The sequence below is a fragment of the Stylophora pistillata genome, chromosome 4, assembly GCF_964205215.1.
Source record: "Stylophora pistillata chromosome 4, jaStyPist1.2, whole genome shotgun sequence".
In the NCBI taxonomy this organism is placed as follows: domain Eukaryota; kingdom Metazoa; phylum Cnidaria; class Anthozoa; order Scleractinia; family Pocilloporidae; genus Stylophora; species Stylophora pistillata.
In genome coordinates, this window is record NC_142522.1 from 853,379 (window position 1) to 872,500 (window position 19,122).

At 39.5% G+C, this 19,122-nt stretch overlaps 3 protein-coding genes across 3 annotated transcripts; 2 read left to right on the plus strand and 1 right to left on the minus strand.

Moving 5' to 3' along the window:
• Positions 1-2,443, plus strand: LOC111335611 (uncharacterized). The gene is made up of 4 exons (XM_022941610.2): positions 1-319; positions 732-884; positions 1,147-1,193; positions 1,482-2,443. The coding sequence occupies exons 1-4, from the start codon at positions 99-101 to the stop codon at positions 2,114-2,116; spliced, it is 1,056 nt and encodes a 351-aa protein (XP_022797345.1). The 5' UTR covers positions 1-98; the 3' UTR covers positions 2,117-2,443.
• Positions 2,444-3,667: 1,224 nt separating this feature from the next.
• On the minus strand, positions 3,668-5,530 carry LOC111346460 (adenosine receptor A3). The gene has a single exon (XM_022953780.2). It carries the CDS (start codon positions 5,374-5,376, stop codon positions 4,336-4,338), a length of 1,041 nt encoding a protein of 346 aa, XP_022809515.1. The 5' UTR covers positions 5,377-5,530; the 3' UTR covers positions 3,668-4,335.
• A 1,691-nt stretch (positions 5,531-7,221) lies between these two features.
• On the plus strand, positions 7,222-9,382 carry LOC148731971 (neuropeptide SIFamide receptor-like). Its single transcript, XM_088758519.1, has one exon. The coding sequence runs from the start codon at positions 7,429-7,431 to the stop codon at positions 8,446-8,448; it is 1,020 nt and encodes a 339-aa protein (XP_088614645.1). The 5' UTR covers positions 7,222-7,428; the 3' UTR covers positions 8,449-9,382.
• Positions 9,383-19,122: the final 9,740 nt, after the last annotated feature.

Here is a 19,122-nt window from a genome sequence, read left to right on the forward strand (position 1 = left end):
TTGTCATCATTTTACCATGAGACCTCGTCAAGTAAAACATGGCGGACAACTTGACGAAAGAAGTATTCGCGAGGTCTTGGAGTTAACCTTCCACTGTGATGGCGCACAGCTCTGCTTCAAAAAGTGGTGACACCACACAGTCACCAGAAAGGGGAAGTAGAATTGAGGGGAAAGTGTCTCCAGCCATGGCAACAAATGTGGAACGCGAACCAGAGAAAAGAGAGGAACAGTTCTTGGCATCTGACAGCTTCTATAGTAGAATGGAAGCGATGATAAAGAAGGGTGACGTCGAAGCAATTCTTGAAAAACAGAAAGAAACGTAAGTATTTGGAATTTTAGAAAATGCCATAATCGTTCAAAGTTCACAAACTTCGGGCCGTTTTTCGTTGTAATGTAATTATATAACTTTTTGCACGTACATGTGTTTTAGTAAACGTGTTCGATTTAATTTCGGCTTCAATTTATTACCGTACATCTTACGCTTTTGTCTGGGCCAGCTGTTGCCCAGAGTGCGTTCATTGTACATATACACTGTGAATATCTGGTGTATTTATTAAAGTTCTGCTGCATTCTGGCTTCCAATCTGATATTAATTTTTCTAAACAGTAGCATGTGATTCTTGAAGGAAAAATAAGAGATAGGATTTTCCATTCTTTTAGTGGTGTTTGACCCATCAAATTTTAATATTAGTGCTGTAACCTGATATTCATATCAGATTTACTGATTGACAGGCTCTCAAAGTTTGAGAAGACCAATGCCAAATTTGGAAAATTCAATGATTTGTCTGCAGCCAGATTTCTGAACTTAAACCACCAACTGAAGGGTCATACCAAGATGTTGATAGAGATGAAAAAAGATTTGGATTCAATCTTCAGAAGAATAAGGTGAAAAATGTAGAGCTTTTGAATTGAACAAATTGATTTCATGTTATTAATATCATGTTAACTTTGTGAAATGATTTCTTTTTGTCCTCTATTTAACAGTTTTTTTTAAATTGATATTTCTATGTTGTTGTTGTTTTGTTAGTTTCTAATTTAATCTAATTCTGTGCTCTTGAGAAATGAGCTATATCCTGAAATGATTCTCTGATAACACAATCAATGACAAATTACTGATTGGCAGTATGATTTTTTATATATACATCAGAACATTAAAGACTAAACTGACAAAGCAGTATGGACCTGCTTTTGAAGGTAAGTTCATAAGCTTCATACAGTTCACTTCCTTAAGTCTGCCTTTAATGTATGATGATATACATGTTTCCCTCAAGATACAAAAACAAAAAAACATTGTAACACTCTGCTGAGCCTATTAACACAGTTGGTCAACGCAAAGGAAAACACTTGAGTTTTGTCTTTTAGAAAGCCCAGCTAGGTTTAAAAGCTAGGTCTACAGTTTTATTTTATACTGGTTGCTGTCATGCTGCATAATGTTTTCATTACCACCAATCAAGGGTTGTTTTTTTTTTTTTTGTCCTTTAGCTATCTCAGCTGGTATACAAAAACTGGAGGAAGAACTTGGTGCTAGTATTGGGAATGAAGATGCTTGTTCTGTTCACACTTTAACAGAAAGCAGTGAGTTTAAATCAGACAATCAGCTTTCAAACCAAAAGGAAGCAACTGGAGAAAAAATTGTTCAACAGAGTGCTGAAGAAGGCACATGTCAAAGTGGCATAAGTCAGCCAGTACCCACTAGTCTTTTGAGAGAGGAAAGCAGTGAAGACCAGTGTACTGATGATAAATCAACTATGAACTCAAATGTGCCTGTGGCATCTACTAATGCTGAGTCAATGGACCGTAAGGAAAATTATCTTGGATCATCATCAAAAAATAAGACAGTTGATACTGAGAGGACAGTCACTAAAGCACCTTACAGTGAGAGTAAGTTTTTTGAGGGAGCATCAAGTGCTCAAAAATTTAAAGACATTACTGCAGCAGGTAAAGTGGACTTGCATGATTTCACCAGGCAAAAGGAAACTGGTGACTCTGAAGTTACAGGGAACAAGGACACAGGTGCAATGAAAAAGATTCTAAATTTCAGCAGTAGAACAGATACACCAGACATAAGTGATACAGATAAGACACTAGACATAGACCCTGGTGAAGACTTTATTTGACATTATGTACTAAGTGCAGATGAGAGGTGCGGCTTGCTACAATGGTAATATGGTGCTGAATAATGAATCATGCTGTAATCTTGTCGAACTTGATGGTGGTAGTCCCAAATAGCCCTCCAGTTGGGACATACAACACCCCTTTCTTTTTTCATAAAGAAAAGAGTAAAAGGAAGAAAATTGCATCTTGGATGCCTGATTGTTTTTTAAAAAAAAATTGAAATATGGACACATTCAATGTTTTCAATGTTTCTCAACATGGTGGAATTCAATTTAAAAGAATACTGCATTAGCTTTTCATAATAAATAATTTATGATGAACTGAAGAGACATTTTTTGTGAGTATCTCATTGAAGATGAAAATGCCCTCGGTCTTAAAGGCTTCCGCAAAGGGCGGGCTGAGTAATCTTAATAAAATGATTTCCTATTTAGAGTTATAAAACCCCCACTCAAGTAATCACAAACAATAGGAGAAAATGAGAATATCATAGGAAATCATAGGAAATCACAGGCGGCCCAAGCGTACTGTGGGTGATTTTGGGATCTAAAAGTAATCAACTGGAATACCTAACATATTGAAATCAAATTTTAAGCGTAAGCATGGGCCGTTACAAAAGAGGAAAAATTATAAAATAGAAAATTAAAAAAAAAGATTAAAAAGGATAATAAAAGTGCTACTGTCTAACTGTGTTAAATAGTAGCACCACATGCGTTGCAAAGAAAGTCGCCAAATAGCGTTAAAACGACCGTTGGCGACAAATCGGCCTCGGAAAAAAGGTAAGTAGACTTGACACATTAAATTCCTCTCTTTTGTTATCTTTTTTAATTTGTCTTTATTTTTGAATTTATTCCTTTTTTAACGGTCCACTTTTAAGCTTAAATTCAATCTTAATATCCCCGTGAATGACTTTTAAACCCCAAATTAAAAAAAAAACAAAACAAAAAGCTTGAGCGACCTGTGGTTGCACGGACTCAATGGAATCCAAATTATCGCATTGGCGAAACATGAAGCGTGTCGACCATGTGGTAGAAATTTCTCGTACTTCCCGCGCGGCTTTTTCTTAAGCCCTCCCGGTCAATCCAACTTGGTGACGTAACCGCGAGGCGAATGAAAAACGGTCGTGACTTAAAAGGATACTCCAAAATCAGGTTTCCGAGTAAGGACTGGAACCTATTATTGCCTATTACTTCATTATTTACCGAAAAATAAATTATTCAGTTCCAGTCCTTACTCGAAAACCTCATTTTGGAGTATCCATTTAAGTCACAACCAATGAAAAACAACGAAAGACCGCGTTTAATGTAAAGGCCTGGGAATCATACAAGCCGGAAGCTAATAAAGTATCGAATGAATGCGATCCAGGAATTTTATCACTGTCAAGCACATCAAAGCCGAAAGGGGCTTTCAGTTTTGGGTTTAATTTACATAAACATCTTCAATGGCTGAACGTCTAGCCTTAGGGTATATTTATTCATAGCCGACATAAATTCTATGGTTTGCAAATAAAAAACCGCCGGCACATAGGCTATCGGCACTTTTAGCAGTCATTAAAATCTGGTTTTCGCACCTTTATTCATGATTGCCTCATTAATATTTCAATAAAATAAGTTAAAGTCTTTTTCTCACTTGAATAAACACTTCTCCGTTGAAAATTCGAAATTTATTTACGATGCCTATCAGGAGTTCTCAAATGCTCTCAGTGTCCTGAAATTTGCAGCCAGAAATGATCTGTTACAACAGATCGGCTGTTAAATTTGTGGTAAAACAATTTTAATATCTTTACGAACGGCGAATATTACACAATTTATCAAATCTTTGTCGGTTCTTCAGTTCTCCTCAAGAAACAATATATTCATCGAAATCCCGTCCTTTAGGAAACGTGAAACTAATTTTGCCTATTACTCGAGGTTATATCTGAAACCAAAAATGGAACCTGACTCTATCAGATTGAAGATTCTTTTAAAAAAAGGAAAGAAAAAGCTTTCGCCAGCCTTAGTTTTTAAGATTGTTTTTGTTTTGCAAACATCCGTTGTACATATATTTTTCAATCCCGAACATCGAAATCCGTCATAACGCCGCAGGCAATAGAGATTTCAGATCGCAGCGTATTGTTCATCAGCAGTTTTGGCGTCTCTAAGACTAAAGTCAAGAGGCGAAAGTTTTTGTTTGTAATATTTAAAATAGGAAGAACAATCAGCAACTTCGATCTTTCATGCCACGATCACAGCTCGGTATCCAAAACGTCTTCTGCAATGTCTTCATTAGTTACGAACTGCACGCCCTGTTGGATTCTTGAATCTTTTCCAAACGTTTTTACTTCAGACGATGGCGTCAAAATTCCTGTCATGTTATTTCCTCTGCCTTTACGTTCCATCCTAGTTGTTCCCCTCCTTAAAGGGCACAAACCCAGTGCCTGTCTGAACTCAGGAATCCTCAGTACATACACGACTGGATTGACAAATGCGTTGGAATAATTAATAACATTTACCATGAAATATATTTCATGTGATATCGAACTGAAGCTAGTTAACATTATCCAAACGTTCGTAATAACTAACGGAAGCCACGAAAGTAAAGAAATAATTGATACAAAAAGTAGAGTTTTTGTCAAGCGTTTGTTTGGCGCAGATCTGTTCCGCTGCGAGGCGAGACTTCCCCGTCGAAGTTTCTTCCATATGCATAAGTTACTGGAGCAGATTACAAGAGTTAAAATCAAGATATACGGCGCCCAAACAAATATAGAATATTTGGGGGTTGAAACTGAGAGCCAAAGTCCACTAAAGAGCCCAGAAATAAGAAAAGCTAAGATCCAAACCAGAATTACAGCAACACGATGTGCCCTCATTAATGTTCGGTGCTTGAGAGGCCAGTATACTGCGTAAAATCTTTCACAGGATATGAAAGCTGCAGAAATTATCGAAGCCTGGGTAAAGATGCTGTCAATGAACGTGTAGTACCCAGATGACAAGAAATCCTTCAATTGATTCGTCCAAAGCTGGAAATAATCCCCAACAAAGTAAACGTAAATGGGCAAACATAATGTTCCAACCATAAGGTCAGCAAACGCCATGTTGATAATTAGGAATAAACTCTTCTTACGAAGTTTCTTGTTAACTGCAAAGAGAAAAAGGGCAAGAGAGTTTCCTGCGACGCTGAAAACGGAGGTCAAAATGAAAGAGCTGCACAGTGCAATGCCCTCTGCCTTGGAAGGAGATATCTTTAGACTGGTGTTAAATGCTAAATACGATGTATTGTTCACCATTTTATCCAGGATTTTGCCGAAAAAAGCGCCGCAAAACTATTTATGGCTATACCGGCTGTCCTACAGGCTCATGGCAAATCTAGAGCAACATGGCGGTATTCTGGTGCTTTTAGCCGGGTTTTCAGTTTGAATTGCTTGAATGTTTTCAGCTGGCTTTTTTTTCTCTGGCTACCCAGTGTGCGGTTGGCTTAATTATGATGTTTCCGGCAAAATTATTAAGTAAAATGCGATTAGCAAACGAAGAAGTCATATCACTGATTCGTTTGACACAATTGCAATTTAAGAAGGGGAGCTCTCTTATCTGAAACCGAAAATGTCCGACAGTAAAAACCACAATGAGGTTTTTTTTGGATAAGGTCATTAAAAAGTACAATGTCTATTTGATTTTGGCAAAGTACAACTGATCGCTTGAGATTGAAGTAATTAGATTTTACGAGTTGTTTGATTGCATTGTTCGCAGTCTGCTGGTAAGACACTTAAGTCCTTCTTGAAATAGCCAAAAAAAGAAAACAAATATCATCGCACTCTTACATTAAGACTGAGTGTTACGAAATTTAAATATGTATCGTTCTGTATTTTCCAGCATTCGCGAGAATTTAAGAGACGCGTCCATAGTCTAATGCTATATGAATAAGTAATGAATTACGCGCAGAGTCGTCATAAAACCTCAAATCGACATACAGCAGTGGAACCGGCTGATATCGATCTCGTCTGGCGTTTAATTTGCAGTTAAATATAGTTTTCAATGTTGACGACCAGACTTCGATGAAAGATAGTGTTTTATGTCAGTGTGCGGAGTCATTGACTGAAAAGCATGTCCGGTAATATCTTTTTCCTAGAATCTTCGTTACCCTTGTCCAGCGGAACGCTTGCTAGAGGGTCGTGTCAGAGACAAAATCTTTGTGGACAACATGACTGGCTGGTGAAAACAAACATCGAAATAAATGCACAAGTCCAAACAAACTCTGTCATTCAGAGCCTTATCATTCGAAGCGCTGATCAGAAGTAGCTGGCGGTTTTGTGTGGGCTTTTAATCATCAAGCGGCTTCGCCCCCATCGATTTTTAGTTCACACAAACCCTCCAGTCACGTAAGCCAAAAGTATTGCAGCTCTGGGGATGATTTTAGTTGAGTCGGTAATGACACATACGTAGTACTGTGCAATGAACGATAACCAAATCTGCGAACTACTTGTGCGACTAAAATTCATCGCTCAAGATCATGTCGTTAATATGCGATTATTTTTCCAATGAAAATGTGACAGCTCACGGTTGTGGCACTTACAAAATTATTTGCGAGAAGGACCGTCGTGATAAACTTTAATTGCAAAAAGTTTACTTTTTTAATTGTATTTTAGAAAATTAAAGGAAAAAAATCGAAATAGAATCGGTTCAGTTTTGGTCTTTGTAAAAAAAAAACTATACTTAAATCAATCTGAGTCTAAGAGAATATCCCTCTCAAACGAATTTATATTTCTTAACGACTTCGTTTCTCACGATGAATGTTATTCTGATTAGGAATTTACAGATGGCCAGTTTTTATTTTTCAAGACAGACGAGCCTTGTCAAATCCTTTATTTTCTGTTTTTTGCTATTCCTCTTCTACTATTTTTCTCTTTATTTGGTTTTCATTAAGAATAATTTTGCATTTGATGTATACCCAAAGCTTTATATCACTTTTTATTTCAGAAATAATTCGAAACCACATCTGATTCCACCATTTGTTCTACTAACGCCGATGCGAGTGTTAATTTATTTATCTTCAATTTACAAACAGGCGGCTTGATAAAAACTAAAAAAAAAAAAAAACAAAAACAGCTGTAAAAACAAAAGTTGCTAGCGCTTAAAACTCTTGACATCGAAATAAGCTCTCGGCTGTAATTTGAAAGCCATCTCAGTAAGGGGTCACACTAAACTGATCAACATGCGAGAAATTAAAAGAAAAACATTGGCTGTAATAAGACATTTGTGCATCACTCGTCTTCCATCTATCCTCAGTATTGTTTTCTCTTCTCACTCAGTATTGTACGATTGTCTTTCCATAAAATCTCAGGATGAACGATATTTCTCTTCCCAATTTTAGCATGAAAAATTACCAGCCAAATTCATCATTGAATGGTTACTTCAAGGCAGAGGGAATCATTTGGTGCACTACTTTTACAATCACTTTTGTTTTAGTTGTAGCAGGAAACATTTTTACAATTGTTCTCTTTGTTATGAACAAGAATATTCGCAAGAAAAGTTTGTTTCTGGTCATCAACATGGCATTTGCTGATCTGCTCGTGGGAGCTGTGAGTTTGCCCATTTTCATTTACGATGTCGGAAGCTATTTCCGGCTGTGGACGGTCGGGACTTGGGAACTGTGGAGCAACAAGCCTCTATCTATTTTTTTCATGATCGTTGATACAGTTTTCTCACAAGCCTCACTTATTTCTGCGGCCTTCATATCCTGTGAGAGATTTTACGCTATATACTGGCCATTTAAGTATCGAACATTGTCAGCACGCGCGTACCGCATTGTTATTTTTACAACATGGACATTCGCTCTGCTTATCTCTGCTATATGGACCGGATCAAACCTTTTATTTTCGTTCAAACACACAATGTTAATTTGGGGGCCATATACTCTGATTCTCACGTTAACCACATGTGGCTGTAACATTTTTATTTGGAGAAAGTTTCAAAGAGGAAGTGTCGTCGTTTCACATCGGCAAAACAGAGAGTTGCAAAGCAAGCGCTTGACAAAGACATTGTTATTTGTATCTGGCCTTACTTTGCTGGCATGGTTACCATTGGTTGTATTAAACTTGTTGATATACGTCTGGGCATTTCCTGTGCAGTGGAAATTCTACCTCATGGTGAACCTTTTCAACTACTTCAACTCTTTTGTCAATCCAGTAGTTTATGTGTTAAGAATTGCAGAGTTTCGACATGCAATGGCTCGCTTTTGCATCGGAAGGAGAAGAAATTACAGGCACCAGGCAAACGATTTAACGAGTATGGAGTTGAACTCGCCAACTGCTTTCATTTATGAATTGGCGTTTGAGCAAGAAGTAATGGATACACAGTTGTAACTGGTATTTCGGGATCTTCAGATGTTCCGTGGCATTTTCTTTGGTTATTTCACATTCGGTTTATCAAGTCGGAAAGGAGAAGGGCTGAATTAAAAAAAAGGCTTAACATAAATAATAACAATAATAAATGTCTGGATGCTTTTTACAACTAAAAGAAAGAGATCTCACGAAACAGGTACGTTTTCAACGCCCTTTTAAGACTACCAATAGAGTTGCTTTGTCTAATGGCAAGCGGTAGCTAATTCCATATGTTGGGGCAAGTTGCCGCAAAAGATCCATCTCCGTAAGTAACTGTAGTAGTCTTAGGGATAACTAGAAGGTTGGAATCACTCGAAAAAAGAGAGCGACAGGAAATATCATGATGTAACAGTTCATTAATGTACACTGGAGCAAGGCCATTAATCAAAAGTAACTCAAAAATTATTCTGTCACGAACAGGAAGCCAGTGCAATTTTTTTAAAGCGGGAGTAATGTAATCAGTCTTCTTCATGTACACAGTTAATCTTGCCGCGGTATTCTGCAATCTCTGAACTTTCTCAATTTCACGGAAGGGAATTCCATAGAGCAAACCATAACAATAATCTAATCTCGATAAAACGAAGGCATGGACAATGCGCTCAGTATCCGCTTGCGAAAGATATTTCTTTATGCCACCAACCAAAAGATAACGCCCAGGAATTTATATAAATGTCAACAATTTTACTTCAGTTGTAGCTCTTCTTTCGCAGTCGGATTGGGTAAAAAGTCGTCACCTAATGAATGAAGCGAGTTTATGTTACTATCTGAATAAAGGCTGATAGTTTCTAAAGAAACTGTTTGGGGCTGCGTCGGTGGGGGTAACGAAATAATTTGGATATATCAACAAAGTTGAAATGGTAAATTGGCCACCGTAACGATTACAAAAGTTGACGTTTCGAGCGTTAGCCCTTCGTCGGAGAGAATAGAGGAATTATGGGTTGTATGTACTTTGAAAGGCAGAAAATGGAGCTACGTTATTGGTGGGGACATGGCAACGAGAAAAACACGAATAAATTAGTGCAATGAAAAGCGTTCGTTGATCCCTGTAGTTTAGACTGCCGGTTTGAAAGATGCATGAGCTTTTGTTCAAGAGTTTTACGGCTTTCCGTGCTACTTAAGTGTAAGGAAAGACCGCAAATTGCCATATGTTGCTTAGAATGATTAGGTAAATTAAAGTGTCTAGCGACTGGTTTCGATGTGTCCTTGTCATTCCTTTCCACGTCGCGAAGGTGTTCTCGGAATCGGTCGCCTAGTCTTCTGCCTGTTTCGCCGATGTATATCTTTTTTGCAATAAGTGCAAGTTATGCAATAGATTACATTGGCGGAGGTGCACGTGAAGTGATCGGTGATCTTAATGGATCGTTTGGGTCCCGATATTTTATCAGTGTTGTGAATGAAAGGACACGTTTTGCATCGTGCACGAGTGCATTTAAAAGTGCCTGATTGATCATCAGTCTGAAAAGAACTTCTGACCAAAAAATTGCCTATGTTTTTGTCGCGTTTGAATGAAATGAGCGGAGGCTGCGAAAAGATAGTGCTTGTCTCTGGATCGTCTTGAAGTAATTTAAAGTTTTTAAGAATGATGGATTTGACTGAGTGGTTGTGAGGTGAAACGTGAGAGTGAATGGAATGCGGTCGGAATCTTCCTTTTGTGACGTGCTGAATGTCGATCAATAACTGAGTTGGGCGCGGTGGTAACCCGCTTGAACGACAGAAACAGGGTAACCACGTTCATCGAAAAACTGGCACATTGACTCTGATTTGTGGTGGAAATCAGAGTCATCACTACATAAACGGCGAAGTCTTAGAAACTGAGAAAAAGGAATGGAATTCTTAACGTGAGATGGATGCGAAGACGAATATAACAAGTAATTATGCGAGTCTGCAGGTTTGTAATACACACTAGGGCATAAACCGTTGCCTTCAATTAAAACTTTGATGTCTAAAAAGGATCCTAATCATTCTAAGCATCATATGGCAATCTGCAGTCTTTCTTTATACTTAGGCAGCACGGAAAGCCGTAAAAATCTTGAACAAAAGCTCATCTTTCAAACCGGTGGTCTAAATCCCACATGGATCGACGAACGCTTTCCATTCTACTAATTTATTCTTGTTTTTCTCGTTGCCACGTTCCCAACAATAACGTAGTTCCATTTTCTGCCTTTAAAAGTACACACAACCCACAATTTCTCTATTCGCTCCGACTAAGGGCTAACGCTCGAAACGTCAGCTTTTGTAATCGTTACGGTGACCAATTTACCATTTCAACTTTGTTGATATATCCAAATTAAAAAGGATAAAGACTTATCAGAAACTTTCCTGGTATATTTCAGAACCGGGTGAAAACGGTTTATGCACTAGTGTGTATTAGTGTCTACTAGTGCGTACTAGTGTGTACTACTGTCAATTTTTTAATCGTTGTGGGTACTTAGTGAGTATTTTAAATTATTTCAACTCTTTCGTCAATCCGACAGTTCAAAGCGGGAATGCCGCTGTGATGCTTAACGGTGACAGTTCAAGGCGGAAATGCCGCTGTGATGCTTAAGGGTGACAGTTCAAGGCGGGAATGCCGCTGTGATGCTTAAGGGTGACAGTTCAAGACGGGAATGCCGCTGTGATGCTTAAGGGTGACAGTTCAAGGCGGGAATACCGCTGTGATGCTTAAGGGTGACAGTTCAAGGCGAGAATACCGCTGTGATGCTTAAGGGTGACAGTTCAAGGCGGGAATGCCGCTGTGATGCTTAAGGGTGACAGTTCAAGGCGGGAATACCGCTGTGATGCTTAAGGGTGACAGTTCAAGGCGGAAATGCCGCTGTGATGCTTAAGGGTGACAGTTCAAGGCGGGCATACCGCTGTGATGCCTAAGGGTGACAGTTCAAGGCGGGAATGCTGCTGTGATGCTTAAGGGTGACAGTTCAAGGCGGGAATGCCGCTGTGATGCTTAAGGGTGACAGTTCAAGGCGGGAATACCGCTGTGATGCTTAAGGGTGACAGTTCAAGGCGGGAATGCCGCTGTGATGCTCAAGGGTGACAGTTCAAGGCGGGAATGCCGCTGTAATGCTTAAGGGTGACAGTTCAAGACGGGAATACCGCTGTGATGCTTAAGGGTGACAGTTCAAGGCGGGAATACCGCTGTGATGCTTAAGGGTGACAGTTCAAGACGGGAATGCCGCTGTGATGCTTAAGGGTGACAGTTCAAGGCGGGAATGCCGCTGTGATGCTTAAGGGTGACAGTTCAAGGCGGAAATGCCGCTGTGATGCTTAAGGGTGACAGTTCAAGGCGAGAATACCGCTGTGATGCTTAAGGGTGACAGTTCAAGGCGGGAATACCGCTGTGATGCTTAAGGGTGACAGTTCAAGGCGAGAATGCCGCTGTGATGCTTAAGGGTGACAGTTCAAGGCGGGAATACCGCTGTGATGCTTAAGGGTGACAGTTCAAGGCGGGACTGCCGCTGTGATGCTTAAGGGTGACAGTTCAAGGCGAGAATACCGCTGTGATGCTTAAGGGTGACAGTTCAAGGCGGGAATACCGCTGTGATGCTTAAGGGTGACAGTTCAAGGCGAGAATGCCGCTGTGATGCTTAAGGGTGACAGTTCAAGGCGAGAATACCGCTGTGATGCTTAAGGGTGACAGTTCAAGGCGGGAATACCGCTGTGATGCTTAAGGGTGACAGTTCAAGGCGAGAATGCCGCTGTGATGCTTAAGGGTGACAGTTCAAGGCGAGAATACCGCTGTGATGCTTAAGGGTGACAGTTCAAGGCGGGAATGCCGCTGTGATGCTTAAGGGTGACAGTTCAAGGCGAGAATACCGCTGTGATGCTTAAGGGTGACAGTTCAAGGCGAGAATACCGCTGTGATGCTTAAGGGTGACAGTTCAAGGCGGGAATACCGCTGTGATGCTTAAGGGTGACAGTTCACGGCGGAAATGCCGCTGTGATGCTTAAGGGTGACAGTTCAAGGCGAGAATACCGCTGTGATGCTTAAGGGTGACAGTTCAAGGCGGGAATACCGCTGTGATGCTTAAGGGTGACAGTTCAAGGCGGGAATACCGCTGTGATGCTTAAGGGTGACAGTTCAAGGCGGGAATACCGCTGTGATGCTTAAGGGTGACAGTTCAAGGCGAGAATACCGCTGTGATGCTTAAGGGTGACAGTTCAAGGCGGGAATACCGCTGTGATGCTTAAGGGTGACAGTTCAAGGCGGGAATACCGCTGTGATGCTTAAGGGTGACAGTTCAAGGCGGGAATGCCGCTGTGATGCTTAAGGGTGACAGTTCAAGGCGGGAATACCGCTGTGATGCTTAAGGGTGACAGTTCAAGGCGGGAATACCGCTGTGATGCTTAAGGGTGACAGTTCACGGCGGAAATGCCGCTGTGATGCTTAAGGGTGACAGTTCAAGGCGAGAATACCGCTGTGATGCTTAAGGGTGACAGTTCAAGGCGGGAATACCGCTGTGATGCTTAAGGGTGACAGTTCAAGGCGGGAATACCGCTGTGATGCTTAAGGGTGACAGTTCAAGGCGGGAATACCGCTGTGATGCTTAAGGGTGACAGTTCAAGGCGAGAATACCGCTGTGATGCTTAAGGGTGACAGTTCAAGGCGGGAATACCGCTGTGATGCTTAAGGGTGACAGTTCAAGGCGGGAATACCGCTGTGATGCTTAAGGGTGACAGTTCAAGGCGGGAAGACCACTGTGATGCTTAAGGGTTACTAATTGTGTGTTCGTGATATCTTTCCGCTACTCAATACAAGCTTAGAACTTTGTGTTTTTAATATTTCTCTGTATTAGCATAGTTTATCACTACATCTGGAAGAAATTTAATCCTAGGGCCAATTAGTGTATTGGAGAGTTTATAAGGTTACGAAATTTAGATTTGTTTCGAGTTCGTGTGATGCAAAGAAAATTTGAAACAAACCAACAAAATATAATTGAAGGTGAAGAACCGTGTCTTTGCTTACGAAGTCGCCAATCATTGCCGCTTGAATTTGTTATGTAAGTGTGTAATTTGCATGGTTTACTAAGCGCCGGAACCTTCCTCAGCTAAGCATGTGACTACAACGTTTAATTCAAGTGGAAAGAAAGAAAATGACCCTAGGAATAGGGTCCTCTATCTCAGAAAAACGAAAAGTTTTGGTAATAATATTGTAAACGGTGTTTATTCCAGTTTTTAAATAAAAACGGCTTCTTTTATGAACAAAGTTCCATGACGAAAAAAGCACTCAACCACTGTTTCCCTCCATTACTTCATTTTCTTCCCCCCCCCCCTTCATTTTTTACCTAAGCTGGACCACTGAGTTAGAAGGCAAGCTTTAATTAATTTACTCGAGATCTTTAAATTGAAGCATATTTTGCTGGAATACTACAGTTTCTCATATTGATCACTGCAACAGAGAAAAATTCCCACTGATACACAACGCCTGGTGTGGACTTTTCATTTCATAATGAATAAGAAAGTTTGCCGTTGGAAAATTAACTCATCGTAAGCGTTTTAACATCTATGATAAAGAGTCGGTCTTAAACATATGGTTGAACAGATGTGACGGGCTACTTGGAAGGGACTTCCGGTAGGGGTTGATGACAAAAAAGAGTTAGAAGCAGTTCTAAATGACAACTCTAAGGTTATTTTCATATACAGTCACTGTCAATTAATTGGCCGTCAATTTTCTTTAATCCCCTTTCATGCTCTTTTGGTTACGACTGATCCCTTCTCCGTTCACCCTAAAACCCATGTGAACCCCCCCCCCCCCCAAAAAAAAAACATCTGTTCTCGAGAATTAAAAGTGGATCAGTTAGACCTATGAGCTCTTCATCTTTCATTTAAGAAATGACAGGATAACAATATGAACACCTAACAAATTCGGAAACGTAGCTTCATTTAATTGGTACTTGTTGACACCTTTTGTATTGTTTTTACTGAGGTCATCTTGCGCTATTATGTTATATTCACCATTTCATTTAGAAAAGCTAAACCCGACTGTTAAAATTTGAAATTTCCTTAGTGAAATAGTAGTGCCGTCGTTTTTGACTCTTCTTTCTTCCTCTCGATCTGAGATTATGCCTGAGATGAAGATGCGTGGGTGTCCGAATTCATTAACGACAAAGTGACAAATGAGAACAATTCTTGATCGGTTCATCTTAGTTTACGTCGAGTTAAGCGTATGCGGTTTTTTTGTGTTTGTCTTTGGTATTCTAGCTAATCACAATAGAATTTTTCATCACGTTCTGGCTCTTTTCGAGTCTCTGTTCTAAGCATATTTTCAGGCAAGACAGTTTACTCTCACAGTGCATCTCTTCACCCAGGTGTATAAATGGGTACCCGCAAATTTAATGCTGAGGGTAACCCCGCGATGGACTGGCATCCCATCCAGGGGGGAGTAGAAATACTCCTAGTCACTTCATGCTACAGAAACCGGAGTTAAGCACCGGCATAGAGGGCCACTAGGCTCGTAAACAGACTTTACCTTTACCTATTTCTATACTTCAGGAATAACTTGGTGTAGGGTTACTTCAGTTTTGTTTTAAGAACAGGTGACTTACGAAGAAAATACTCGATGGCAAACAATTCTCTCCATGGAGGATTCGTAATATCTCGTCAAACAGTATTTAATTGAAGTCTTCATAATGAAAGAAAAACCATCTAATTTCTGTTCGCACTACGCGAAATTTTGTTTGTTTTGCAAAAAAATCTGTCTACGCGAAACCATTTTCAGTGCGAACGATATTTTTGACCCAACGAAATTTTCGCAAAAGTCACGAAACTTCAAAGATGCCGTCAATTACTTTTGGAGGCCAACAATTTTTTGTCGGGCGAGAAAATCTATTGTCCCTTCAGAATGAGATACCCTTCAACTGGTCATCATGTTTCGTAACTGAACGTCGAGTTAGTAAGTTGTCGAATGACTCTCTCCCCATTCTCAAATGTCTGAGGGAAAAGGCTTCAGGAAGTTACAATTTCAAACCAGGATTCTACAGGTCGACCGCGGCGTCGACGTTTGTTGAGCAACTGAGCTTAAGTCTCCATGACTGGTAAAAGCCGAATCCTTCCCAACAAAACCAAAAGTAATTGTTCACTAGCCACAATCAGGTTTTGCATGGCAAGCAAACAGCAAAGAAGAGCGATTAAAACATTTCGCGGAGGCATTTTGCTTTGCGATCAGTCCTTGACCAAAAACTACCGCTTACCGTTACGACCGTGAACGGTTAAAATTTTGGCCATTTTAAGGCTTATCATTAATTTCTTTCCTCTATGGTAAAAGGAAAAAATTGTATGATCCTCCCTTTTCACGACAAACGGTTAAAATTCGTCCGCAGTTATTACGCCTAATAGCTATTTTTTCCGTTTTACGGTTAACCCACTTTGAGACCTTCACAAGATTGTCGTTATATCGGTAAATATGTCAAAAAAAGTAAAGAAAAGAAATGAAAAAAAAAGGAGAACTTAAGTTTAGGAACATCCGAAACGTGTACGTTCGCCTATTATCCCTTAGAGCTTGTCGTCTGATATAGAGGTTAGCTTATAGTAGTTATCCAGGAATCCTATTAAAATAAGTCCTTAGGTACCTGCTTTTTGAAAGATTTATTCGGATATGAATTTACTCGGTTATGCTTTATTAAAAACAACCGATGCTTTGTTATAAGCGAAGAGGCTATCAGCTGCCTCGAGATTAACTTAAGACTGTCAAGAAACACAGTACAGTAATTAATGCTTGACAAATGTTTGACAGTTGACAATATATTACACGCGTTCCTAATTGGTGGACAAAACAGGAAAACTGAAGGAGAACACAAAATTTGTTTTTGTCCCTTCAGTTCTGCGTGCAACAAAGGAAAGAGGAGAAGTGTGCACGCAGGCAAGCAGCCTGACTGCAGAGCTCTCTTTAGTTTCTCAGTATTATCGAGTGAAAACATATACTGTCAAAATGAAAAATACATCTGTTATCAATGTCAGCCAAGCAAACGCTCACTCCAAGACGGAAGGCATTGTATTGTGTAGTGCTTTTATTTTGACATTTGTTTTAGTCTTCGCCGGAAACTCACTCACCATTATTCTATTTGCGATGAACAGACGTTGTCGCAAGAAACATTTGTTTCTACCCATCAACATGGCGTTTGCAGACCTATTGATGGGAACTGTGACTTTGCCAATATACATTTATCATGTTGCCTCTTTTTTCCAGCTGTGGACCAGCCAGATTGGGCACTTGGACGGAAAAACTGGCCCTTTCACGATTTTTCGCTTGATTTTTGATACATTTTTCGCACAAGCCTCACTTATTTCTACAGCTTTCATATCCTGTGAGAGATTTCACGCTATACTCCGGCCGTTCAAACACGGAACATTGCCAACGCGAGCATACGGCTTTGCTATTTTAACAGCCTGGATACTCGCTTTCCTCATTTCTGCGATGTCGACCGCAACATATGTCTTGCAATTGCACCAATACGTTATGTATTTTTGGGTGCCATACAGTTTAGTTCTCATGTGTATCGTTTGTGGTTGCAACATTGGCATTTGGATAAAGTTTCGTGGAGGTGTCTCAACACCGCAGCAAAACAGAGACTTACAAAGAAACAGAAATATCCGCTTGACAAAGACCTTGTCACTTGTATCGGGTATGGCTTTAATAACGTGGTTGCCCTTGATTATTGCTAACGCGATAAATTTCTGGTCTTTTCGTATACAACAAAACGTGTATCATTGGATAAACCTCTTCAACTACTTCAATGCTTTTGTCAATCCAGTTCTTTATGCATTCAGAATTGCCGAGTTTCGACAAGCTCTGACGTTTTCTTGTTTCTAAGACAGCCAATAGCGCTTAATAAGAATAGATGTTAGAAGCTAAGGCAAGCAATGGCTCCAGTCATTACAGATATGAACAGACATTTCGTCAACGAGAGTCAATGGATACCAAATTGCAAATAACGACAGTTTAGAATAACTTTTACCTCTTCTTGGAAATAGGAACCCTACTAATAATGAAAATTATGTTGGGTAAAACTGAAGCACGGCTTTAATTTTGAGATTTAAAAATGAATCGGAATAGTCTAGTATACACGTATCGTTTATGTTTCAAAATGTATATATCTGGAATAACATGTCATGCACTTGATGTTGAGTAGCCAACGGTTAAGCTTTAATTGCAATTCAATAAATTCATGTAGTGAGCTCCATAATATTTATTCAACTTTGTATAATCTATTGCTCAGTAAATTGGCATACTTAAAACTACATTAAATTAAAGTTTGGCACCGGATTCTAACTTAGAGAAGAGATAATAACCGTACGTAATTTAGACTTGTCTGCTGACGTGTGATTCAAGAAAAATAAGCAAACAAACCGGCAGCCAATGTTGAGTCCAGAATTGTGCCTAAAATATCCCAATAACTGCCAGTTAGGTTTGCTCATTCGTTGTAAAAAGCAAACTGGACTTTCCTCAGCTAAGCGCGTATTTGAAATGTTTTATAATATACCTGTAAAAACAACGAAAATTACCCATCGAAACGTTTCCACTTCCTTAAAATCGAAATACAAAAATATAGTAGTGGGTTGATGATATGAATAAATTTTAGCAAGCACTCATTACCATTTTTTTTTTTTTATTTACGTCATTTTAAACTTCCCCTGGGAACTGAAACTTCATTTTGGTAGCCATAACTGAATAATTAGGACACAATGGTGCCGTGAATGTCGCTTTGCCCTAATTTTGGAGCTTGAATGATTGTGTGAACATGGAATACCCCAGAAAATGGCTGTCTTAGAGGATTTTTTATTTCACATCAACAGCAAGTGGAAGGAACCTATCGGAGACAGGATATATGCATTTTAATGTACAAAGTTAAACACAACCCCTTGAATATTTGTAATATATTTCAGAAACACAACGCTTCCTTTAATTTAAGACAGGCCGACTTCTCTATTCCTAGATACAACACAATAACTTACGGCAAACATTCACTACGCTATTTAGGACCTAACTTATGGAGTAAACTGACAACTAATGACAGATCAGCCACAACATTAGCTAGTTTCAAAAACCGCATACATAAGCGTGACCTCAGCTCCCTATTAGATGATGGCTGCAGGGGCTGTGCTTTATGTAATTCTTAATTCATTTCATATTTTTTCATACATAATATGACTTAATTTTATTCTTAAGTAGGTAATATTTTTTTGTAAATAATTTTTATCCATTTTATTTGTGTCCCCACATTAGTATGGGATATCTCCCAAACTAGAAGATTTTTTGACAGGTTAATAAAGTTTCTATCTATCTATCTATGTGCGAACTGCTCAGAATGAAAGACTGCTCTTAAGCTGGAAAAGTCAACTTGGCTACAAATTGAAAAACACAAATTTCATAAGTGAAAAGAAAATCGCTCACGTCATCTCAAAGCATACCAGATAATTCGTTATATAAACTGAAGCGTCGGCTTCCTTTTGTCTCTCCTCACCGAAAAAGTTTGTTCAGTCGTTAAGAAAACAAAACTAGAACGGAAAAAAGAATAAAAAAGTCACAGAGGGGCTAATGTAGTCGGGTGTTCCGAAAACACTGCCACTAATTGCCTCCGCCATTTTGTTCGGCTCATTCCGCCGCATGTTCATTGACTCGTCCCAGTCTTCCACAATACAATAGACCAATTGTACCGTTGCCCT

Bases quoted from the DNA above. Each gene is read 5' to 3' on its own strand.
- LOC111346460 (XM_022953780.2), bottom strand. From the start codon at position 5,376: ATGGTGAACAATACATCGTATTTAGCATTTAACACCAGTCTAAAGATA.
- LOC148731971 (XM_088758519.1), top strand. From the start codon at position 7,429: ATGAACGATATTTCTCTTCCCAATTTTAGCATGAAAAATTACCAGCCA.
- LOC111335611 (XM_022941610.2), top strand. From the start codon at position 99: ATGGCGCACAGCTCTGCTTCAAAAAGTGGTGACACCACACAGTCACCA. The intron at 320-731 runs GTAAGTATTTGG...ACTGATTGACAG, and splicing joins CTTGAAAAACAGAAAGAAAC to GCTCTCAAAGTTTGAGAAGA. The intron at 885-1,146 runs GTGAAAAATGTA...TATATACATCAG, and splicing joins TCAATCTTCAGAAGAATAAG to AACATTAAAGACTAAACTGA.